General features: G+C 42.6%; 1 protein-coding gene across 8 annotated transcripts in view; it reads right to left on the reverse strand.

The window, feature by feature from the left end:
• MACF1 (microtubule actin crosslinking factor 1) overlaps positions 1-25740 on the reverse strand; it is a 324783-nt gene that overhangs the window by 47226 nt on the left and 251817 nt on the right. For 4 of the 8 annotated variants that reach the window (XM_029947032.1, XM_029947028.1, XM_029947027.1 and 1 more), the window contains 5 exons: positions 5906-6067; positions 5548-5718; positions 4751-4917; positions 744-903; positions 63-389 (listed from right to left, as the gene is read on the reverse strand). In XM_029947032.1, coding sequence (XP_029802892.1) covers positions 63-389; positions 744-903; positions 4751-4917; positions 5548-5718; positions 5906-6067 — 987 coding nt within the window. Of the gene's footprint in view, positions 1-62; positions 390-743; positions 904-4750; positions 4918-5547; positions 5719-5905; positions 6068-11940; positions 16032-25740 lie in introns of those variants that run through there. The other 4 variants (XM_029947033.1, XM_029947029.1, XM_029947031.1 and 1 more) reach the window with 2 other exon arrangements.

Consider the following 25740-nt stretch of genomic DNA (forward strand, 5'->3'; position numbering starts at 1 on the left):
CATGAATCAAAATCACAACATAACTTAGTAACATGACCAGTAAAAATGGAAAACATGAATACCAGGTGGTCAGCATGCTGTTTCTGCAGGACATCCTGTCTGTAATCCTTTACGAACACTGAACTGAGCTTGTCCTCAACCTCAGCCAGCCAGTTGAGCACCTCCACCTCATCCTCCCCGAACAGTCTAGCGTTACACAGTGCTTGTTCAAGCAGGGCTGCTTTCCGACAGCCCCAGTCTTGAATCTCACTGTATCGGGCCTGCAAGGAGTCTAGCTTCTCTGACAGCACACCCTGTTCTGCAGAGCATGTCAGGGAGGAGAGGGACTGCCCAATTTTGACTGCCTGGTGCACATCTGTTGCATGGCTTTCTATTTCTTCCTCCAGAGCCTGGAAATCCAGATGGAAAAAATGAATAACAGAAACAAAATAAAGGAAAAGTAAACATGAAACAATGAATAACAAATGATATAATAAATTAAATAATAGAAAAAGTTCACCTACTGAAGAGCAAAAATAATATAGAAAGTGAGAACAAAAACGGTTTTTCTGATGGCAGCCTATTAGCTGATTGCTATTTTTACTTCAAGATGTGATTATGCCAATGAATAACTTGACCATATTTCAAATTAAACTTTAAAAAAATCTCCCCCCAAAACACATCTTCTATACTGCTATAGGCAGTTAATTTCTGAGACTTCTGATTGCAGTGCAGAGTTCTCATTTATAACAACTCCTCCCTACCTTGTGCCGGATGATCTGCTGTTGGATTTTGGCGGACTGAGTGCCAACAGGCTCTGAGTTAGCAAGCTTTTTCTCTGTGATGGACAAGAAGTCAGAAATAGGCTCAGCTGTCTCGTGGAATTGTTTGGCCAGAACCAGGATATCTTCCAGCTGTTTTTGCCTAAATTAATATACAGAACAAGCTACTCAGGCAAAAATTCACCTTAAGATTGATAATAGTACTATATTCAGTAAAAGACCAATCTTCACCAGGTACATTTAAGTATCAAAAGGAAACAGGAAACATAAACCTATTTAAAACTACTTTGTGGTTTTAAAGCCTTTAATAAGCATTGCCTCATAAATTATTCCATTATTACAAAACAGAAAGCTAGCCTTGAAGGCTTAAAGATTTGTCCAATTCACCTAGTGGGTGCTTAATAGTACAATGAGGACTGGATTCAGGTGTTCTTTTTAAAAAAAATTTTTTTTTAAGAGAGAGAAGAGAGAGACACTGCGAGCAGGGGAGGGTCAGAGAGAGAGGGAGACACAGAATTCGAAGCAGGCTCCAGGCTCTGAGCTAGCTGTCAGCACAGAGCCTGTCACGGAGCTCGAACCCACGAACTGTGAGATCATGACCTGAGCTGAAGTCGGACACTTAACCAACTGAGCCACCCAGGCGCCCCAAGACTCCGGTGTTCTAATGCTCTTTCTCCTATGGGACAGAGCACACGCATCATCTGAACACGAGACCAAAATAAAATTTAAAGGAGTCAAAAAATCATCAGTTTTCATTTCTTTCTCTCTCTGTCACTGTGAGTTAAGAGAATATGAGGAACAAAGGCAGACTATGAGCTAGAACTTCTTCCCCATCTCCCAATTCCAGTGATTTCAAGCACCACAACATAACTCTGAATTTAGATCTAAGGCAAAGAAAATGACCTCAGAGTAGCTGAATTTGCCAACACACGGGGCAGTCAAAAGAACTATAGACTTCACAGGTCACTTAGAATTGTTAAGTCCTAATTAATATAACACCCATACTAAGCTTAGATTTCAAGTATCCTGTAGATTAAAGGGAACTAATCATACAGGGGAGAGGAAGCCTGATAGGAAAGAGAAAGAAAAGCTACCAAAGAACTGGATTAACACACAGGTTAATAATATCATCTTTGGATCATTAAGAACAGATTAAATGCTACATCATTTAAAAAAGCCTGGGAGTATATGACGCACTTTAATTCAAAAACCTTTACTGAACATCCACTTTGTGCCAGGTCCTATGCTGTGTACCCTGGACAAATTTATTTTCGTAAGAAATGATTTAGGGGTGCCTAGGTGGCTCAGGAAGTTGAGCCCCACGTCATGCTCTGCATTGAATGTGGAATCTGCTTAAGATCTCTGTCCCTCTCCCTCTGCCCCTCCCCAACTTGTGTGTGTTCTTAAAAAAAAAAAAACATAAAGAATTGCCATTTTAATGATCTGGAAATTCAATTCTGCTTAAATATGAAGAAAAACATATTTCTGGATACTATTTTTTTTTTATTTTTATTTGTTAATGTTGAAGAATATGAGGCTTATTTAAAAAAAAAAAAACAAAACTCTGGGCTCAATTTAGGGCTCAAACTCACAACCATAAGAGTCACACGCTTTTCCAACTGAGCCATCAGAAGGGCCCCTCTGAATGCTATTTTTTTTTTGAATGCTATTTTTAAATGTCAATATGAAGTACAGAATAGTTTGTTTATGCCAGCCTTCAAAATACATCTTCAATTAATACAACTAAAACACATAATCTTAAAGATTTTTATTTAACTAGTATATCAATAAAAAAAAATTGGGGGCCCCAGGGTGGCTCATTTGGTTGAGCATCTGACTCTTGATATTGGCCCAGGTCATGATCTCATGGTTCTGGGTTCAAGCCCCGTGTCGTACTCTGCGCTTACAGCATGGAGCCTGCATGGGATTCTCTCTCTCGTTCTCTCTCACTGCCCCTCCTCCCTGGCTTGTGCTCTCTCTCAAAATAAATAAACTTGAAAAAAATAATTATTAAAAAAAAACTTGTCCCTGATTTCTAGGTTTTTCTGACTCATCTCTGGTTTTTGGAATATGAAAGGTGGAAGAACTCAATGTAACAGGATTTCAGGTAGCAAAAAGCAAAAATAATTCAGAAGTATAAAAAAACCCATATTAAAGAATCTTAATAAAAGTCTTTAGGATATCTGTAACAAATGAAGCTTCTCTTAGTATTTCTCTTTAAAATATTGACCCAGAAACTGTGTTAGGTTAGGAGGATAGAAGTGGATAGGATAGAAGGAAAGAGTCATAAAAGGATACATTAGAAACAAATAAGGGCTTTAAGGAGATTATGGGACCTATGAAATAAATACATTACATGGTACAGATAAAGAATTACAGCAGTGAAGAGGAAGATGAAGATATTGCATGCTTGGGGAATAAAGAAAAGCTTCACAGAAGATAAACAGCATGCTTTCTCTCTCCTGTGTCTTGGAAGCCACAACACTATCAGTAAAGATACAGAATTAGGAACTGACAGAAGATGCCGAAGAATATGGGGTAGTTTACCAATAATATAAGGAGAATAAGAGTGGAAACTAAGAAATATAGATTAGGGCCAAATAGCTGAAGGCTTCGAATGTTGGGTTAAAGTGTTTAGATATTGCTTTATAGGCAGCAGTCATTAAATTTCTGAGCAAGGCAAAGGGGAAGCCTGAGGGTAAGTGGCCATGGAGTGATGAGTGATTAGTTCATTAGGAAACTACCTCATGTGGACAAGCCCAAGTCATGACCTGAGGTAGGTGAGTAGGAATTAGAGAAATGGATGACTAGGAAAGACACTAAAGAAGTAAAACGGACAGAATTAGCATCCTGATAGATATGGGATATACAGGAGTGTGGGAGAAAGGGTAAAAAGTGGGGTTACGGTTTTAAGCCCTGATAACTGGAAGGCTAATGGTACTACTAATGGAAATGGACAAAGAGAAAGAAAAAAAGCAGTGCCATCTAAGTGTAATTAAATAAGCTGAATTCTTTCATTTTTGTTTCTCCCACAAATATGGGGGACAATACTTTGCAGTTCCAATAAGAAATCAGCACACTGTGGGCTAGTGGAAGTAAGGACACAGAAGAGGGAGTTCTGACAACTGCTGCTGGTTACCTAGAGAACTGAGAGGCTACAATCATAGATGATCACCTACACTATCCTCCTACAGATTTCTAATTAGCTAGCATTTCTTTTTAAAACTGGGGACAGCATAAACTAAAAGACATTCATGTGACATACTAAGCTGAAGTGATGTTGGGGTACAGTTATGGAAAGAAAAGGCACTTCCTTATAGGAGAAAAGTATGCTGCCTCTCTTTTGGCCACTTATTAAAGACTGGCCATGCATCTCTCTCTCTTTTTAATATTTTATTTTTACGTTTTTAGAGCAGGCTCCACACCAACATGGGGCTCGAACTCACGACTTCAAGATCAAGAGTTGCGTGCTCCACCTATTGAGCCAGCTAGGAGCCCCAGTTCAGCATCTCTTGAATGTCCATATATTTCACAGAATCACAGACTAAATCCTGGATACAAAAACATCTAATACTGGGATAAGCTTTCAGAAAAGAAATACGATAAATTTCAATTCCAAGTATCAAAGTATTATTTATAAATATGAAGGGGAAAAATCTGTTTCAAAAACTCAGAAAATAACTTGGCTGGATTGCAGGCGTCTGTGTCTGTCAGTTTAGAACCATGATTATATCACAGCAGAACAGCAACACAGAGCAATGAGTCTTCCAGTTCTGAGAAATTCATGGAGTAGCTGAGGCTTATTTCCTGAGAGATACTGTGATTATGAAGATCATCTCGAAAACCTTATTCCTCTTCAAGATAAAAGCCATTACACACCTACCAGAGCTCTTTACGACTCATCCAGGACCTTTCAGAGCACTTCAAGTTAAAAATTGGACCAAAAAAACCCTTGTCTGACCCATTCCTCAAAACCCCTTCGACCTCACCTGGCTGCTGCCTTGCTGAGTAGTCCAGTCCATCTACTTTCAAGACCCTCCAACTGTGCAGTGATTTTCTCTCTATCAGCCAGCTCAGCGGACTGGGCTATTCGGCCTCCTTCTGCTTGAAGCATATCTACCGTGGCCTTTCGATCATCAAGGAGCCGCTGGAGCAACTAGTACATACAACATTAAAGAAAAATAAAAAGTGATAACACAATGTCACTTTGAAATCTGAAATAAGGAAGAAAATACAAAACCAATGATCCCCAACCTCAACCCCACCAAATCCTAAACTGAATTGAATAATGGTAGGTTTTTTTTTCATCCAGAGGCAAAAACATGAGACGCAGCATAGTTCCTAGCACCAGCATAAGCTTCTCACACTCATGTTTTTAAATAGAGGGGTGACAGTCATTATGTGAGTAACAGGAAACTTACTTTGAATCAGGAGAAAAATGCGCTAAAAGGGAAATTAAACCAAGCCAAAAATACAGACGGAACCTTATACATTATATACAGCATTATTCAGAATATTGCTGACCCTGAAAACTCCAAAAACCTTGTAAGAGAAAGCTGTGCCTGAAACACTGGATAGAATACATGAACAAATACATCGAACTGTTCAGTCCAACATATGCCACAGTAAACTGCTAGATTTAAGTAAGATGATGCAAATCAATTTCCACCTTTCTTTTCATGGATTTCTACTAAAACTCCTGAATATGCTCCTAAACAAGAAGCAACTGTGTTGTCTGCCACTCCCTACGGCTGTTACAGTTCACTGTCCTAACATTCTCACTTACCTTCTGTTCTTGGATCTGTGCTTTCACCACTTTATACTCAGCAGATGGAGGTTTCTGATTGGCTATGAGCTCTTCAGTGTCTGCCAACCAGCTGAGCAATGGCTCCAACGCATCTTGAAACTTCCCACAATGCAACAAAGCCTCCTGCAGTTGTGCAATTCTTTGTGCAACCTGTATACAGATGCAGGGGCTTGTGAGAAAGGAGAGAACTTTTTAAATGACTACTGACCCCCTTTCCTAATTATATTTTGCAACTGCTGAATCTGTATTTGCATTCAGGTTGCAGGGAAACCTAGAATTGAGATGCGCCTTTTAAGCCTTCCATTCCTACCGCACTAGTTAGCCCCTCGTCACTCGCCTTTTTGTTCAGCGTGTTCCATCGAGCGTTGATCTCTTCTATGTCGTGTTCCAATCCCTGCACATCACAGTTTTTTCCGGCACTCTGAATCAACCCCTGGCCGAGTCCATTCACCTGCTGTAGCTTCATCTGAAGAGGATCCACCTGTTCTTTCTGAAACATCTAGATAATTACAAACCAAAGTTTTAATCTAAAGGCAGCAACCAGACCCTCTATACCACCCAGTGACTGGTCATTCTTGAGAGATTTATGATTTAACAAAGGAGAAGCAGGGATAAAAAGAGAAAACAAGCCATTTGTATAGGGAACTATCAAGGAAACGTGTGGTTTCATATTTCAGTACATCCTCCTATGGACAATTACAGAGAGTTATGGCACTACTTAGGTCTTTAACCCAATGACTCATGGTTGGTTGGTTTCTGCTTGCTTAATTTTTAATGCAGAAAGCCATAGAGGATAGAGAAGAATCAGCCTCAAGATATCATAAAAGTGTGCTGTCTATCAATCCTAAAAGAGAAGAGTAATACCAAATGACTAGTATTTAAGATTAAAAATACCTTGGAGAATACCTTTAACTGATCACTTAAATATGCAACACTCTTCTCTGACTAGGACTCATAACTCAATTAGTTAAAACATATAAATGTTGTGAAAAACACCAAGCTCATAGTTTAATCCCCCTGTGGTCATTTAATTCCATTCTGCTCCAGGGCCACAGACCACACACTGCTAATAATCTTAGGACAGTATTCCTGATTTTACAAAGGGAAATGGGCCAGTAATATTGGGAAATGTCCTTACCAACTTCAGACACATACTCTGAGATGCAGATATACACAAAGTATTTTATAATTATACTACTACATATCCACCATTAAACAATGGAATTTTAAAACAATGTGAATGAGTGTAACAAACAATGCATGTTTCTTTCTCCTGCAGTTAATAAGCTCCATTATGATTTAGATATTTCTAAAAGGAAACAGAGTCAGAAAAAAATAATACTTTGACACTCTAATGGTATTAAAGAAAAGAATGAAATAAATAAGTGTCCCTAAAAATCAGATTTTTCTCAATTATCAGAGGACAAAATCAGCCACATTCCACACATTCCCCAGAGATCCAATCTGGATCTATTTCTATTCTTTTTTCTTCCATAAAAATGTTCCTTCAGAGTCAGTGAGATAGGTGAGTCAATTAAAGTCAAAGAATGACAGAAAATGGAAGAGGACAAAAATGTAAAATAAAGATATAAAAGCTTGGGTAAGATTAATTTTGGTCTATATGAGACTATAGTTCACACTTGAATCAGGAAACGGATTCTTGAAAGAATGGGTTATGGCTGGATAATCAAGTCACCAGGGAGGAAAAGCCCCAGGAAACACTAAAAAAGGAAGGTTACAAAGGTAATTACCAGTGGGCTTCTTTTTATACTATAATTTGATTACACCATATTTTGTTAGGCAACACTACAAGGCGGTTCAGCTAAAAATGTTTCCCCGACAACAGGGTTCCCAGAAAAAGCAAGTACTAGGATTCCATTTTCTACTAAAGATGTTTTCACTGCAGAAAATTCAAAGCAGAGGGAGGGAAAAAAAAAAAAAAAAACTTCCATGTTTTAAGTTGCTTGGGTTCAACAAAAATGGTGGTTGGTGGTTGGTGGTAGGGTGTGAGGTTGGAAAGGAAAAGAGAGCAGAAAACCAAAGGTAAGGAGGGAAGATGTCAAGCCCACACTGAAGAGTCACCTTTATCCAGTAAGCAAATCTTGTCTCATACTGTCACATTTAAATTCTTTCTATGCTGTCCAGTATGGTAGCCAGCAGTTACATGATGTTATTTAACTAAAAATTCAGTTCCTCAGCCATACTAGCCCCATTTCATGTGGTCAACAGCTATGTGTGGCTAAGTGCCTACTGTATTGGGTAGCACAGATAAAGAATACCTCCACCTTGGCAAGAAGGTCTACTGGATAGCAATATAAAAGACATAGAAAAGTAAAATATATTTAAATAGCTTAGTAACCTCTTTCCTATAACAGAGCTAATTCTTTTTTAAGGAATTCCATTTACTTTGTCTATAACAGAGCTAATTCTTTTTTAAGGAATTCCATTTACTTTGTCAATGAACATTTCCTATAGAAACATTAGGGATTCTTTCCTTCACTTCTCAACCTCCACTCTATGGATTAATTTAAGAGGCAATGGTATTTCTCTCATCTTTTTCCAGAGTTTAAAAAAAATCTATGAAAGTACCTCTAAGTAAATACTATCTAAATATTTATTTTGAACACAAATTAACAGAAGGTTAAAGTAAATTTAAAAACACTTGCTCCCTTCTCTCAACTCCCAAATAAAGCTGTTCTGCAAAATCAGTGTTTTTAGATGCATTAAAATTCCAACTCCTCAGTATTTCAATGGGGCTGTGCCATGTTATTAACTAACCAGAGCTGGCAGACATTTCCCAGAGCAAAACACTAGTAAAAATTATTTCAAGAGTGTAAGATGCAACTGGAACATAAAACAGAAAATTTCCCAAAGAGCCTCTTACAACAGTTTTATCTTTGGTAATACCACATTCTCCCAGTTTTCATCCTGCCAGACCTTTTTTAAAATTTATTTCCTTTATTCTCTTCCTCTTCTTCTTCTAGATCTCCAAATGTTAGTCTTTGGGGGTGGGGATCAGGGGAGGATGTCAGTTCTGGGCTCTCTTTCTGGCAATTCCATCCATTCCCATGTCTTTAAGTATTAATCATGTTGCTTACGACTAAAGTGTGTGTATGTGTGTGCCCACCAAGTAACTTTATACAAATGAAATCATGGGTACTTCAAAATCTCTCCCCTAAAAACTGTTTTTCTCTAAATCAACAATTTACTACTGCCCCCATCTGCTCAGTTGTACAAACTAGAATCGAGAAGCTGACCTTGATAACCCCCTTTTCTTCTCCCTCCTTCTCAACATAAAAGCTATTATCAGGTTTTGTTAATTCTACACCCAAAATATATTTATATCCTGAATCCAACCGTCTTTAAATCCAGTGACATCTCTCTAGTCTAAGCCACTTAGACAACTGCAGTAACCCTAGCAGGTCTCTCTACTCTGTCCTTGATCTCCTATAATGCACTCCACACACAGCAACCAATATGATTTCTTTTTTTCTTTCTTTTGTGAACCATTCAGTGTTTTCTGTATTTCATGCGAATCATAAGACAACCTAACAAAATAAAGACAATGTTGAGAATGTTTACCGTCTGTGCAGACTGATTTGCTCTATCTTCAAGCTGAGAGCAATGTTTCAAAAATGTAAATGAAATCATTTCACTACTTAAAATCTTTCAATAGCTTCTCATGGCTTTTAAAGTATAGATCCTTTTGAAAGCTTCTCAGTCCCTGCGTCATCTGGCCTCTTCCTACCTCTCCAGATTTACTTCAAGGCCCTCTTTCAGAACTCTTGCTTACTGTGGGCTAGACACTTAGTGTCCTAACATCCCAAAGTCTTCCTAGCTTCCATTTCTTGTGAAATGAAATAAGCTGATTCTTTTCACTGCAGGAGCCCCAATACCTGGCACAGAGCAGGTACACAATAAATATTTATCAGTGAATGAATGAATCCTTGTATAGAAATGGTACTAGGGAAGGCAAACAAATTTAGGAAGGTTCTGCTGATCAGCTGAGCATTCAAACACTGAACTAAGATTGTGGGGCTTCCCAACTTTTGCTTTAAAAGACTTTCTTGGCAATTTTACATTTTATAGAAACCCTAATTTTATACAGAATATTTTTTTTTCTTCCATTGAACCAGTGTCTGGAAATAAGACCAAAAGAGAGAAGGGTTTAAATAGCCACAGATTGCTCTCAGGGGGCCTAGGATCCCACTCTAGGGATAGCAAACAAGTTCTAGTATTTTGCTTCTTCCACCAAACTCTCATTAATACTATTAGTTTATACATATTTTAACCATGTAAACATGTGTACATTTGTATATACAAACACACATACACAGCGTCTAAATTACATTTCATGTATGACCACTTACTGAGTTCTAAGTGCTTATTTATTAAAATGACAGGTTCAGCTGCCTCCAGGAACCATTTGGGAAGAAATGAATTGCATATGTCTCTCATCCTGGAAAAACTTTTTCCTTTCAATATTTCACAGATGAGCAAAATTTGTATGCTCATGTTACCACTATAATATTTGTTTTGTTTCAATAAACATTTTCAAATTAGCATTTCTACATTCTTATTGGTTAATGTCCCGGCTGGGATGATGGCTTAGATTTCTTTTGTACAGAAATACAAGCATTTACTTGCTTCCATAAAGTAACCACAATTCAAAGATGGACAACATTACAGCTGGGCTACCACTGCCTTCTCCTGTTGTTTGTATCAGGCAGTATTTCATAAATGATTACCCCCTGGAACTGGAGGGAATCTTCAGAAATTACCTAGCCCCATTTATTCATTTTGTAGATGAGGAAACAGATCTGAGACTGATCTATGTTTCTCTGATTTTTTTTTCCTTTATGCAGATCTGATCAGCTCCTTACAAATTTAATCCCTGTATTCATTGATTATTGCTGTAGGTTTTATACTAAAAACATTCTGTGTCATCAAGAATGCCTGTGACTTTGGACAAGTTATTGGGATCCCAGTGTCAATCCCAAATTCAGTAGAACTCAGAAAAGGGAATCAGTCTATCATTCCGAAAGCTTGATAGGATGCTACCCTACAAAGTATTTGGTGAAGCCCAAGGTGACACCACCACCACTCAGCTAAGCAGGGAATCTGTATCAAAGTTGGCAGCTTGTGGCCCGCAATCAAAATGATTTTCCATTGCTGGTAGCTGCAGGTTTAATTGGTGCCCTAGCTGACAAGGCTGACCTAAAAGGCTCTGCAATGGGGTGGATGTGAGAACCCAGGTTTCTTGTAGCATCCACACATATTGAGATGGATATTCACTCATTCATTCAGTCCATCACAGTGAATGCCTATTACAAGATAGGCACTGTCTTGGGCCCTGGGGATGGTATAAAATCAAAACCACTTCTGTCTGTACTCAGTAATCCCTGACTATATTAGATTAGATGAAACTTCTAACTCCTTCATTCCTTACCGTTGCCCAAATGACACTGCGGCAGTGAACTGTAGAAAGCTGCCAATCTTAAATGTTGGACTAGGAGAGCTCAAGGGTGTGAAGACTGCTCCAGGCGGTTTCTAACATAGTCCATTCTCTAACATTAAGAATCTCTGACCCTTGGAGCTAAGAAAGAATGCAAGAGGACATTCAACCCACTTTATGGATCAGGAAACAAGAGGTCCAGGAAAAAGAGGGACTTGCTTCAGCACAAAAAGTTTGACAAGATGGCTAAAATACCTCCATTTTCCATAAATATTATGATGCCTTATTCTGGCTTTAAGAAACACACATTTGTATTGAAAAGTTCTTATTCACACATCTAGATATTGCTTTCACCCAAACTGTTTTGGTAAATTCTTTCAACTAACCAACACAGCTATGTGGAAGAGAAAGGGGGAGGATATGGTCAGTGATTTCCATGGGTTATCTTATTATCCTCACAGGGTTCTGCCTCAACAAATGAGCAAACTGGAAACTCAGGACATCTAATTTGCCAAGTGGCTGACTATCCCAGGTCTCTCTTCAAAGCCCTCACCACTGCTCCTACCTCACTGCTGACATCACCAATTAAAAAGCACCCTCTTGATTTAGGACAAAATATGGTCACTGAAATTTTCAAAAGCAGAATCATTCTTCCCTTCTAATAATCTTTTCCAAAATGCAAACCAACAACTATTGGGCTTCGTTTATCAGTGAATAAAAACATGAAGTACAAATTGTAAAGTTTTTCACCAAATGAAAGTAAGACATATTTTGCCCATAAATGCAACAGAAAGATCAGAATAGCCCAAAAGAACCAAAGAAAGGATTATCTGTGCCCTTTTTAATCACTGCCAAGTGAACTTGCACATCTCACTTTACTCCCCAGATCCTTTCCCAACAAAATGAGCAACAATTACCTCATTTGAATTTAATTCATCAGTTGCAGCCAGAGGCACTTTCCCATGCAGGACTGTGCCAGTCACTTCTTTTATTTCAAATCCTGAGGTATCAAGGTCCCCCTTAATCCACATTCTAGTGGGGGAAGCCTCTTCTAGAACAGGAGTTCCTTCTTCTGAGATAGGCACTGAATCAGTGTGGGTAGTATCTCCCAGGAGGGCTGCACCAGCAAGGAACATTTCCTCCACAGCAGGCAGTGCAGCAGCTGGGGCTGCAGATCCCTCTGGGTTGGGCATTACAGCAGATAGAGCGATAGGTTCCTCCACAGTTGGCACTCTATCAGCTGGGGCTGCAGACTTCTCCAGGGTGGGCACTCTATCGGCTGGGGCTGCAGACCCCTCTGGTGTGGGCACTCTATCAGCTGGGGCTGCAGACTCCTCCAGGGTGGGAACTCTAACAGCTGGGGCTGCAGGCTCCTCTGGGGTGGGCACTGTATCAGCTAGAGTGGCAGGCTCCTCTGGAGTGGGCACTCTATCAGCTGGAGTGGCAGGCTCCTGTGGGGTGGGCACTTTGTCAGCTGGGGCTGCAGGCTCCTCTGGGGTGGGCACTGCAGCAGCTGGGGCTGCAGACCCCTCAGAGTTGGGCGCTACAGCAGATAGAGCGATAGGCTCCTTCGGGATGGGCCCTCTATCAGCTGGGGCTGCAGGCTCCTCTGGGGTGGGCACTATATCAGCTGGAACGGCAGGCTCCTCTGGAGTGGGCACTCTATCAGCTGGGGCTGCAGGCTCCTCTGGGGTGGGCACTGCAGCAGCTGGGGCTGCAGGCTTCTCCAGGGTGGTCACTCCAGCAGATAGAGAAACAGGCTCTTCTGGGGTGGGCACTATAACAGCTGGGGGGGCAGTCTCCTCAGGGATGGGCACTCCAGCTGGGGTGGCAGGTTCCTCCAGGGTGGGCACTGTAGCAGCTGGGATGGTAGGCTCCTCCAGGGTGGGCACTCTATCAGCTGGGTTAACAGGCTCCTCTGGAGCAGGCACTGCAGAAGCTGGGGTGATAGATCCCTCTGGAATGTCATCCCTTGTGGTAGCCACTGCAGCAGATGCAGGAGCAGCCAGAACGTCCTTCTCTTTGGTGGCCACTGAATCAACTGGTGTGTCCACCTCTGGGGCAGGCTCTGCAGCAGCTGGGACGTCCACCTCTGGGAGGAGTGATGCAGCATCTAGGGCACCATCTTCTGTAGTGGGCACTGAGGCAGCAGTGATAGGCTTCTGTGGGATGGGTGTCCATCCCTCCAAAGCTGGTTCAGTACTTCTAGCCTTGGTAACTTGTTCCTCTAGAAAGGTATTTAGTGGTGAATCTGAATCTCTCATTTCTGCCTCCCCTCCCTCTGATGATGCCATGGTCAGCTTGGGCTTTGACTCATTCACAGTTTCCAAGCCATCTCTGCTAGGTCTCGGTTCTCCAACCAGCAGGGGCAGATTCAGACCATCTGACTCCGCGCACTTCCTCTGGAGAACCTGGAAGGTCTGCTCTGGGAAGGCTCTATGACAACGTGCTGGGGCTTGGTCCTCTGAAAACCTGGCTTCATAACCCAGCTCTTGCACCTCACCATCCTCATCCCAAACTTTCTCCTTGGACAATTCACAAGGGTCCATGTCTCCCAAGGAAGTCAGATTGTTACTTTCTTGATTAATAGCTCCTTTTTCACTTTCCAAATGAATCTCATCTGTTAGTAAATATGAATCATGCGATAACACCTCTACTTCAGATACTGAGGTAACATCTGTTAGTTCATTGCTAAAAGTACAACTGAGGGGGACCCTCTCAACACACTCCTCAAAATTCCCCTCAAAATGACTGCAGTCTACCTGGGACAAATTGCTGCTTTCTTTGGCCAGCTCAGCTACAAAGCCTGATAAGTCTTCATGAGAAGCCCTGTGATCAGAGTTGGGCAATCCTCCTGGGTCCAGCTTTCCCAGTGACTCCAGATCTCCTGGGTGTCTGAACTTAAATTCCCCTGCAGTCTTGGGGCTAGAAGGCACTATGTCATGCTCTTCACTAACAGTGGAAATGTCTCCCATGGTATCAGAGTGGGCAATAAGTTCCACAGCATTAGGCACCTGAGAAGAATCCAGGGCATCAAAATATTCACAATCCAATCCAGTATCAGAGTCTTCTACCCTTACATTTAAAAGGCCTGTGTGCTCCTCTTCTAAGTCAGCCCCTGGAAAATGACTAATGACAAGTGAATTTTCTGCATCCTGGGATGGGGCCAGCCCTTCAGAAGAGGCTTGCTTCTCCAGCTCAACTAGAGAAGTTACTCCTTCTTCACATAAACACTCCTTTTCAAGTTCAAGAAACATCTGCACTGAATCCGTGTCAGAGAGCTGCTCTGAATCAATAGGACCAACAATACATTCTAAATCAGAAACAAGACCCTCCAGCCCCTGAGCAGTTCTATTTGTCAGCTCACCTACAGCACTCTCACCTGTGAAAACACAACTGTAATCAAGAGGTGTATCCTTGAGAACAGAATCCAAATGGTTCTTAGCGGGCTGTAGGTCATCAGAGCAACAAACCTGACCAAGAGCTAAGTGGTCAAAAGTCCTTAAGACAGCAGCTGAGCAATCAACTCCATCCTCTGCTGCCACTACAGTGTCTGCCAGGCTGTTCTTTTTCTCATCTGCCATTAGAAAAGCCTTTCCTGTCTCTGACAGTTTCTCTTCCTCCCACTCCTCCTCAGCCTCCATCATGATCCATCGCTCATCCTCCTCAAACTTTAGCTCAGACTCCGTTTTCTCTCTCAGGCTGGGAGTTATGAGAATATGCAATTCTGGATCCAACAGCTCTTCACTCAGGCAAGGGGAGAGAGGTGGCATTTCCACAGTACAAGCTGTGTCCCCAAGGGGGTGCTGCTTCTCGATGAAGCCGCTCTTAGCTAAACTTTTCGTGGCCCTGGGCCAGGTTGCACTTGAGAATCTGTGTTCCTGCATTACATCTGTGTTACCACTTGCTGCTGCAGCTTCTGATTCTAGAGGCTGGAATTCACCGGGAGAGTGCTCACTGTGCGGCTGCAATCTGAAGTCTTGGCACTCTCCACTTAAGTTTTTCACATCCTGCACTTCTGGAATATCTATAGATTTGGACACATGTTCCAGAGTCACTGACTCTGACTGAGGTTCCCTGTGGTCCAAATGACCAGAACCTTCTGTCAATGCGGAACTGGATTCCTTCTTCTCTTGCAAGGAAGGATTTGAAGCACCAGCTTCTGAAACCTCACTGAGAGAAGCTTCCATCCTTTCTGCAAATTCTGGGAAATTGGGTGGCATGAAGGACTTCCATGATCTCCTGTTAACATTATCTTTGCGTTCTGCATTTGGTCGCCTTCTGGGTGGAACAAGTGCTGACTTCTGCACATCACTGCTTAACTTTAGTGCATCAAATATTATTCTCTCATCCAGCTTTTTGCCTTCTGGTGCTCTAGATTCAAAAACATTAGATGCTGCTCCTAATGTACCATTGCTGGATATAGTACTTCCTTCCATCTTTTCCATGGTGCTTTTTGAAGTCTGATTAAGCTTTGACCCCTGGTCAATTTGTTCATTTATCCTCATTGTATCATATATAGATCGTTGTGGAACATAACAATCCTCTATATAGCCATCCTCTTCCTCTCCTTTCCCCAGGCAGGTGGGGTTCTGTCTTAAACAGTCTGGCCTGCTGAGTGGCTTACCCATACTTTTTCAATAAAGGTGAAGCATCAATCTTTTAAAAGTTTTTCACAGGTTACCTAAAAATGCATTCTGCAGAAGTTAAAAATCCTTTTACAAGTTCACAACCCAGGACTACCAACTGGATCTGCCCTCAAGAAAACCCTGCAAGTCCAACTCTGAAACCATTCTGAGAGCTCTAAGAGAAACAGTTTTTCCCTCACAGGCTAACAGCCTCATAGTTGCAGACAGATAAGTGGTATAATTTGATCAACGAATATAAAATAATTCCTTGTATGGCTTCTCTTGCATGTGTTTTTAAGAGCACCGCTCTTTCTAATTCAGTCAGTTAAAAAAGAAATCATTTGATATTAACAAGTCTTAATCAGTATCTAGTTCCACTCACTCACTTCTCACTCAGAGTTGGAAGAAGCTTTATACCGACTGTGTTCCTTAATAACAATGGACAGCCTCCCCAGTCTTCAAGTATGGCCCAAGCTCCTAAGAATTCCTTTCATTTTATCCTCAGTTCCAGTCCTGGAGAGTCCAGCTGGTCTGAATTAGCCATTCGTCCTCTCTAGTTCGGGTGTTTGCATTTGAACTGGGCTGGTCGGCGGATATTCCTGCAACTTTAAACACAGGAAGTCCTTCATTCGGGGCCAGCTTGGGGCTTCCTGTCTCCAAAACATCATGGCATTGTTGTGGCTCCCAGAACAGCCTTGCGCTGTGGCCGCAAAACAAGACGAGCGGAACCCGGCGCCGGGCCTTTGAGAAGCCGGCAGGCTGCAGCGGCGGCCGAGGGCCGAGCGAAGGGCTCCCTCAGCGCGGCCAGCTCCTCCGCGCCATGCCGCGCGCCCTGAGGGCCAGGGTTGCCTCACCGCAGGCTGGCAGGTGGCTCCGGGCCGCGCCGGCCTCCAGTCCCGCGCTCAGGAAGTTAGTTTGTCCCTCCGGCAGCTGAGTCCGGCGTGCTGTGGGCGCCGCCTCCCCCGCCGCCGCCAGTCCCCGGCCCGCAGCCGCCGCGCCGTGGGCTGCATGTCAAGCAGCCGCCTCTATTCTCCGCCACCGCCGGCCCCGCGGCCCCGCCGTCCTCCCCGCCCGCAGCTGTCACGGTCCCGGCATGCAAACTTCTGGCTGGGAACAAAAGGCTCCGCTCGGGCCGGGCGGGGGCGAGCCCTCCTCCCTCTCGCCGCGCGGCCCGCTCGCCCGCCGCTCGCTGCAAGTGCTGGGCTGGCGGGCGGCTCTCCTCCCCCTTTCCCCGCGCCGCTCCGCCCCGCCCGGACAGCCCCCCTGGAAGCCCGGGAGCAAGACGCGGAGAACCACGGAGAGGAGGGCGGAGGCGGAGCCGCGGCGGGGGCAGGGAAAAGGAGCGACCCGAGCAGGGAGGGAAGGGGCGTCGTCGAGGATTGGAGGCCGAGGCAGCGGGGGCGGGGCTTCCACGCGGTTCGGTGCTTAGGAGCCCGGGCGCCAGCAGCTCGGCTCACCAAGTCCACGCCCACCGCGCCCCAGGGCCCTAGGGAGAGCCCGCCCCCCCCCCCGATAGGGCGAGAGGAGGGGGGCGGCACCCGCGCAAGGCTCGGCCGCGCCGCGCAAATCCCCTGACAAAGAAAAGCCCCGCCCTCCTGCTGGCCCGACCCCCTGCCGCCCCCGCCGCGTCCGGACCAGCCGGGCTCCGAGCCCAGCCCAAGGGCGAGCGAACCTAGAAGTGACGCCCCGCCTCCCCCACAGCCAGCGGGTTCTGGCAGGGGCCTTTCGGCGCCCCATCTGCTGGCTGGGTCGCACCGGCTACGGCGGGCCGCTTGCATCGTTCTCCAGCTGTACCACCAAAAGCTGTCCTAGTCCCTCCAATGTCACCTTTAGTGCGCCCCTGCCGGGCCCAAGAACACTCTAGCCTTATATCCGGCACTTTGCAGGTGTCCGAACGCATTCTCTGACGCCCAGAGGCCAAGTTATTGGATGAACTCTAGGTACCTTCTCTTTCCCTTCTCCTGTACATCAAGTCTTGGTCCATTCTACAGAATTTCTCTGCCCGCAGACTTGAGAGGTGGCAAAGACTGAGGAAGGGGGGCAGGAGAGGGGTAGTGGAGATGTCGGCAGCAGAGACCCACACCCTAACACCTGGGCTCCTTTTTTGCGGCGCACATCCAAGGAAACCTGAGCCTCTCTGGGGCCAGCTCAAAGGCATGCGTCTGTATTTCAAGTCTCAAAACGTAAAATACGAGAGAGGTGGCCCACAATCCTGTCCACAGCCTTTTGGCTTTTAGAAAAGCCATCTAATCACCTGGTGACTGTTAAACCAGGAAAGTACAAAGGGCAATCCAGGAACCTGTCCAACAGAGGCATCTGCATTTCTGAAGGGGAACAATACTTTGCTCCCTTTGTGATGGCCATTTTCTGATTTTATGAAGGAAAAACAACAAAATTTATTAAAATTTCTGAGTCTCTGTAGAACCATGTAATCAATATAGATGGGAAAACTTATGGAAAAGTTATTTCTATCCTTTACACAAACAGTGAGCGAACCCAATAGCTGGCATGTGGAGATCTGGCAGTGAAACCCTGAACTGAGCCTTAGGCTTAACTCGGAGCCAGAGAGGTCCTTGGCACAAATGAGGTGTGGGCTGAAGTCTGTAATCAGAATTAAGCAACTAAAGGGGCACCTGCCTGGCTCAGTCGGTAGATGAGGCATGCGACTCTTGACCTCAGGGTTCTGAGTTCAAGCCTTATGTTGGGAGTAAGGCTACTTTAAAAAAATTTTTAAGCAACTAAAAAAGACTATTCACTGGCAAAATGTGTTACATTTCATTTCTCACTTCAGAAGAGGCTGCTGATCAATTTTGCCCTCTCAAATCCAAAAGACTTATCTCCCTATCTGTAAACTGAAGTTGGGGGTGGGGGGGGTTGGCTACATTGTGTCTTGATAGCCTTTCTAGCTTTTTCTTTAGTTCTAAAAGTTTTAAAGAAGCTGCCCCAGAATCCTGAGTCTTCCTGGTCCTATACTACAAGACACTAAAAACCTTGTCCTCTGAGGAACAAACAGTAGAAAGAACCAAGAATGGTTGGCCTAGAGAAGTTTCCAGGCAATGTGATCAATGTGCAATATCTGAAGGGCAGGGATGTGGGAGGAAGGAGGCTTATTCTGGATGTCTCCATAAACTGGCACACTAAGATCCAAGGGCAGATTCTGAACCAACGAAAAGCTTTCTCACAGCTATTAAAAGAATAGAGTGTCCCCTAAAGTGAAGACTTTCCTGACCCTGGAGGTATTTGAACAGAAAGTCAAGCAATCACTCAGCAAGGATTGGGGAAACAGATTTACAAATCCTCTATCAGTTTGTTCAGGATGAATTTTAAGGTCTCTTTGAACTCTGACACACTGTGATCCTAAGGTTTGATCAGCTTACAGATCTGAAACTTAACATTTCAGGGAATCTGGGTCTTAATTTTTCCTTTAATTATTCAGTACAACTGGAAAAACCCAAGGAAAGCAAGATCAATTTCACTAGCAAGTCTCCCTGGCCAAATATACTCAAGTGTTCAGATATCGTAACAGACTGTTTAGTGTGCCAGGGCCCCTCTAGCTGGAAGAATCTGAGGAATTCTGGCTCTCAACTAGGGTGGGTGGTTATTCCATTATAAAGAATGATCTTCATGTGGAATCACAAACTTCATGGCCAGAAATTCCTTTCCTGTTTCCTCACTAAGTCAGGTGCCAACCAATTCAGTCTTTACTAAATCCCTCCCCACACCTATCTACTACCTTATTCTCACTACTCTCATTAAATGTTCCGTGTTAAAATATAAATAACTAGAGCACTTTAACAACTATTAAGTTCAAATTCAAGGTATTTATTGGCTTAAGTTACACTTTCTGACTAAAGTGTTAGAGATTATTATAGTGAAATTTCCCCAAAATTCAAACACAGTCTTATGGAAAGGATTACATAAAGCTGCCCAATTCTCTCCCTGACAACAACAATGACAACAACAACAAAAGAAGCCAGAGTTCTATCTGAGTGCTTTGCTCCTTTTTTATCATCAGCATGTGTTTAGGAAGAAATCAACACAAGGAAGCACAGGGCTTTTTCCTCCATGTCTTATTTTTCTTAATCTGTTCATGCGTTTCTCTTTAGTTTTGGTATGTGGAACTCTGCCAACAGCCATCTCAGTGACTGAAATAAATACCTGATATAACTTTCAGCCTCTTGTTACCCTGATAGCTCCAACAAAAAAAGCATCTGTTCATTTCACATGCTGTGTGTAAACTTTTTAAAAGACAAGTACAGAGAGCTCCAGAGAACCTCTTTGGATGCTTCCCCCACTCCTGTAACCACAAATATATGTGCTGAAGCCAAATTTTAAATTAGTTTCCAGTTAGTTGATTACAGAGTTCAAAGAATTCTTACTTATTCTGTAATTCCTAAGAACAAAATTTGGTGTCAGATTTTCTTTCAGTGAACTTAGAAGAACAATCCTGGCCCTGCCCGCTGTCTTCCTAATTAAAAACAGCTGGGTGGAGTCTCCTCCCACCCTAACACTGCTCTCTTTCTAAGTTTTGAACCTTGCATTTTACCTTTGCTGTAGTCTTTTTTTTTGTCTTTTTTTACAGAGAAAGAGGAAAGGGTGTGAGCTGGAGAGGGGGGCAGGAGGGAGAGAGAGAATCCCAAGCAGACTTCAAGCTCAGCACAGGGCCCAACATGGGGCTCAAGCCTACTACCCTGGGATCATGACCTGAGCAGAAATCAGAAGTCAGTCGCTCAACGGACTGAGCCACCCAGGTAGCCTACCTTTGCTCCACTCTTAAACCAGCCTCCTAGGACAATCTGGAGACCCCAGATGCACACTTACTCAGATTCTTCAATGCCTTTTCACGCGCCTCTCTCAGAGGATTAGTTCTGATTAGAGGAGGATACAGAAGACTGGTTACATCTTGCACATTTCAAATCTACAAAATGCCTTTCATCTTAGGCTCACTAGACTTTACAAGCATTTATTTAGTGGTAAGTGGAAACTGCACAGTATTAGTCTGTACCTGTTGGGCATCAGTAACTACCATCCTAAGGTGTTTTTATTATACAAAGATGGCTACAGAGTGGCTCATTAAGCAATAAAGCATGATGTGAAGCTGGTTTTAAATGGTACACTAAAGATTTCAATGCTCTGTGAGTTTGCATGTATTTCCAAACCCATGAGAAAACTTTCCACACACTCTGCAGGAACTCTCATGACCCTGGTAAGCCCTTTCCTGCTTGCAGACTTCCCAAAAGACAGTGTATTAATCTCTCTTTTAGCTACTCATCGAGGTAGTAATAACAAAAGCATGGGGATCTGCAAGTTAGAAAAGACCTGACAGAAGTGTGGAGGGAAGGAAGGTTTTATGGAGGGAATCACATTTGCTCACCAGGATGTGGATATGCAGAAATGGTGAAGACGAGATTTCTAAGTGAAAGGCTAGAGGCAGGAAACCAAGAGGCAGGAACCCTAAAGAAGCAAATTCACAGTCAGCATGGCTTAAGTACAGAGTGTATGAAAGAGAAAAATGAGAGGTCAGAATGGTAAATAGCTCAAGGACAGTTCAGCAAGGCCCCTGAATGCCAAGCATGGATTTATCCTTTATTCAGAAAACTTTTATGGCATTGAGATTTACTTATTTAACTTACCAGGGGGGTCATGAAAGTTACTGAGTGGTATGTGGAAAGTTTCCTAAGAATTTGGGACTGGGTGCTCATTAAACTGCCATTTAATAATTTAATATCTCATTAAAAATTTTTTTCCAATGTTTTATTTATTTTTGATACAGAGAGAGACAGAGCTTGAGAGGGGGGAGGGGCAGAGAGAGAAGGAGACACAGAACCGGAAGCAGGCTCCAGGCTCTGAGCTAGCTGTCAGCACAGAGCCTGACGCGGGGCTCGAACCCACGAACCATGAGATCTGACCTGAGCAGAAGTTGGAGGCTTAACTGACTGAGCCACCCACGCGCCCCATTTAATATCTCATTTTAAAAAGCCAAATCCTTAATTTTTTATAAATGAAACCTGAGGTGGTAAACTTACTTGTCCAAAGTAGCATAGTACTGAATTCCTGGCACTTAAGATTTGAGCTTTTAGTTGATGATACTGCATTGGTGTATGTACAGAATAAACTGTAGATGCAGGAGATTAAAGGTAGAGCCATCAGGAGGGCTTTAGAGTTTAGTCAAAAGGTAACAAAGGCCTGAACTTGTGAAAATGAGGAAGGGAGCTATCAAAGAAATCACAGAGGCAGAATATTTGGACTTCACAACTGACCAGATAGAAGACAGAGGTTAAGGGGGAAATAAACATGATAATAAACATAAGAGATAATGCTGTAGCATTACTCTTGAATTACTGAGGGCATAACAGTCCTATAAAACAGAAGCAGAGCAGAAGAAACTATTTGAAGAAATTAACATTCAACTTAGGGTACACTGAATGTGAAGTACTCAAAGACAGCCCATGTGGAGGTATCCAGAAAGGCCCCTCACACAAAAGATTGAGGTTTGGGGATAGAGATACAGATCTGGAAGCTTTCTCTCACAGACAAGTGAGGAGTGCACATCCAGGGGTTAGCAGTGTAGAAAAAAAGGAAAGAGAGCAGAGGGCAGAATTTTAGGAACCAGGTATTCAGAAGTAGGAGGACAAACTAAAAAAGAAAGCAGAATAGAAGCAAAGAGGAGAATGGAGAGAGTACAATGTCAGGAAAGAAAGAAGCTATGATGTTAAATGCTGTGTAACAGAGGAGGACAATGAGTTAGACTTGGCAACTAGGACATCAGCGAATACTTCTAAGCGAATCACTTCAGTGCAGTGATGGGGGCTGGTTCACATTAGGGGATTAAGGATAAGCAGTGATGAGAAAGTACTTGTCCTCCCTTCTTCTTAAGACTGTTCTTTTGGCTTCCATGGCACTGTGCCTTCCTGATGCTGTCTTTTTAGGCAGTACTTCTTTGTCCCTTCGGTTCCTCTTTCTGCCCTCTTAAGGAAAGTGATTTCATAAGATGTATCCTTGATTCCTCTCAACTTGTTCAGTATTTACTGGGGTCTACTATGTGCTCTAAATTATGTCAGACACTAAAGGAGAGAGTGATGAGGAAGATGTAGTCAGGAGCCTACATTCCAGTGGGGGGGGGGGGAATGGGCAACATTCATTTTAATTCACTTGCAAGAAGCACTCAAAGAAAAGCAAGCAGTACTATGATAGCATCAGTCAAGGGAGCCCAATGTGGCCTGCAGATTTAGGAAGGGCTTTCCTGTGAAAGTGACCATGTAGGCTTTCATTTGGGACCAAGAGCAGTCTTTCCTGTTCCAGGTTTGCATGACTTCACAACTTTCACATATGAACAACTTCACAAAATTGTTTGGTTATTTCTATGAAACAGGTCCTTGGGGTGAATTGCCAAGAAATCTTGCTATAGGGATCCTTCCTCCAATATTAGAAAAGGAGGTAGGATAAATAATACAGAGGAAAGCGATTTATGAAAACTGTCTCTTAGGTTTGCCTGTAAAGAACTGGACCCAAATCAGAGCTTTTCTTTTGGGAATGAACTGGAAGATGACAGAGATATTAAGTGGGTCACTTAGATGCAATGAATTCAAGCTGGTGGAAGGCCTCATAGAAGTTCAATTTCTTTGAATTATTAGCATCTTCTTCCCTTGACTCATATATACATATAACTGAATATTAAAAACATGTCTGTAGAAACTGTGAAGAATTAAAGCTTTTCTGTAAAACTATCTGGATCTGGTATATATCCTTAGCAGAGAGATTAATTATATCTGTGTTTTTTAAGCTGCTTTCCTCTGAAACTAAGCTGATACCTATCCCCCCTCACACCTCAATGTTTACATTAAAGATTGATTATTATTAAGAGGTGTCACTTCCAAAGACGCTGATTTGGTAATTGCTATTGTATGGCAACAAGGGAAGATAACATGGTCTATGTTAAAAGCTAATTAGGCCAAGGACCCTAAGATCATTAACGCTGATCTGATGGGTAACTCTGAGCTACTGAGGAAGTCACTGAGCTGGTAACGGCTTCTGGTTAATTCTGGTTAATGATATGAAAATAACACTGATTTGTAGAGCACATAACCCAAGGTCAAAGTGGTCTCAGAAAAACATGCTGGCTGTGGGATTTTGATATGAATGAATAAATTAACAAGTTAATGAATAAGTAAGCAAACATATATGCGTATGTATGTGTACAGAAAGTATATTTACTGCTGTGTTAGGAGTCATCATCTATACTGCCTATATACTACTATTAAGGTTAGGAACCAGCTAGCTCTACACTGGTTCCTCACAAATACTGCTTGGGAAAGCTGTTTGTCCATCGCTTGTTTCACTGCTGCCATTGAGCTAATTGTACTTTATCCTCATAATTTTTATTTTTCCCAGAAGAGAAAAAGCTAATCTAATCTGGTACTGGGCCTTACAGCAAATCCTCTGGAGAATAATTATCACTAGGAACAAAAGGCATAACTTTTTTATTAAAAAGATTTCATAATATTCTAATTTGTATGCCTGGATAAATTTTTTTTAGATAAAAAATTATCACTTATTGAGCACTTAATATACACCTGGTACTTTCATCTATATCACTTCACTGAACTCTCATAAAAACTCTAAAGGTATGATTTACCACTGCTCACATTTTATAGTTAAAATAACTGTACAAAGAGGTTAAGTAATTTTCCCCAAGGTCACTCAGCTAGTAAATGACAGAGCCAGAATTCAAAGCTGGATATTTCTGACTCAAACTCAGATTCAATTTTCTTCACTATACTAAGCTGCATGATGTATGAAGACTCTCCCTGTGAACTAATTGGGTAAGTGACAATGACTATAAAGTGATGGGTAACTGCAAGCCAGTATTTCAGAATCTGGCTTTCTTCAAGTGTACTTGGTAGCAAATTCTTTTGTTTTGTTCAGGCTAATACTGAAATAAAATTGTGCTCCTTTAATATATGCTAACTAGTAGAGAAGGAAGGGAGCTCAGAGGTAAGAAGGAAAGGTGAAGAATCCAGGGTGGGATTAGAATTTCTTGGGATTCACAAGGATTTGCCTCAAGTCTTGCAAAGTAGACAGCATTTTGAATCCCAGAGCTCACATGGCTTATGAGAAATAAAAAGCACTCATCCAATCAGTCAGATATTCACTAATCTCCAACTATGTGCACACCAACATGTTAACTACTTCAAGAGACACAAAAATGAATTTATTGAAAGATGGGACAAATGCCTGTAATCAGAAAACACCAAAATTAGGCAGTATAGGATAAAGGCCAAATGAGTTACACATAATAAGTGGTTTAGGAGAGAAGTAGTGAACTTGGGTAGATCAAGGAGGCTTTGTGGAGACATGGGACTTGAACCAAGCCTTCAGGTATGGGTAGAAATACGCATAATGTATAAAAGAGTGTTTGAGATAAGTGGTTGGATGTATATAGGAAATAAGACTGGAAAAACAGTGGGGATTAAATATGTAGTCTCCAAGGCTGGAAAAGGAAAAGCCTAGAGGCACAGATATAGACCAGTTCTGAAGAATGCCATCACTTAATCCATCAGATCAGATAGCTCCTACATTTAACGGGGTGAAGGATAAGTACATACAGAAAGAAGGGTAAATACAGAGAGAAGCTAAGGGAAAAGCACCTTAGAAGCCCAAGTTCTAGAAGGCTACAGCATAATTTATGTCTGTTTTTTCCGTGGGAACCATGTACGCACACGCTAGCTGTCCAATCAGAGGAGCTCTCTGAGTTCCTAACAGAGGATCCTTTGTTCCAAACAGCAAGGCTCAGAAGAGAAAGAGTCTGATAAAATCACACTGAGATCAGGACACCCAGCTGGTGCAGGGGCTGATGCCATTCTATAACACACCCTACAGGAAGCAGCTTGAGATACACAGCTGATTGATTTCCACAGCAGGAGCCTTGCGGCAGGGTGGGGCTGGGAATGGTCAAGCATTAAGAGAATTCTTTAGCCGCTGACTCAAATTAGTTCACCAGGATCCTGACTTTAACCAACGGATCTGTATAAGTCATTCCCAGAACTAACACGATTTCTTAACTAACTTTTGAGAAATAGTGAGGAAAAC

The sequence above is a fragment of the Suricata suricatta genome, chromosome 8 (genome assembly GCF_006229205.1).
Source record: "Suricata suricatta isolate VVHF042 chromosome 8, meerkat_22Aug2017_6uvM2_HiC, whole genome shotgun sequence".
Lineage (NCBI taxonomy): Eukaryota > Metazoa > Chordata > Mammalia > Carnivora > Herpestidae > Suricata > Suricata suricatta.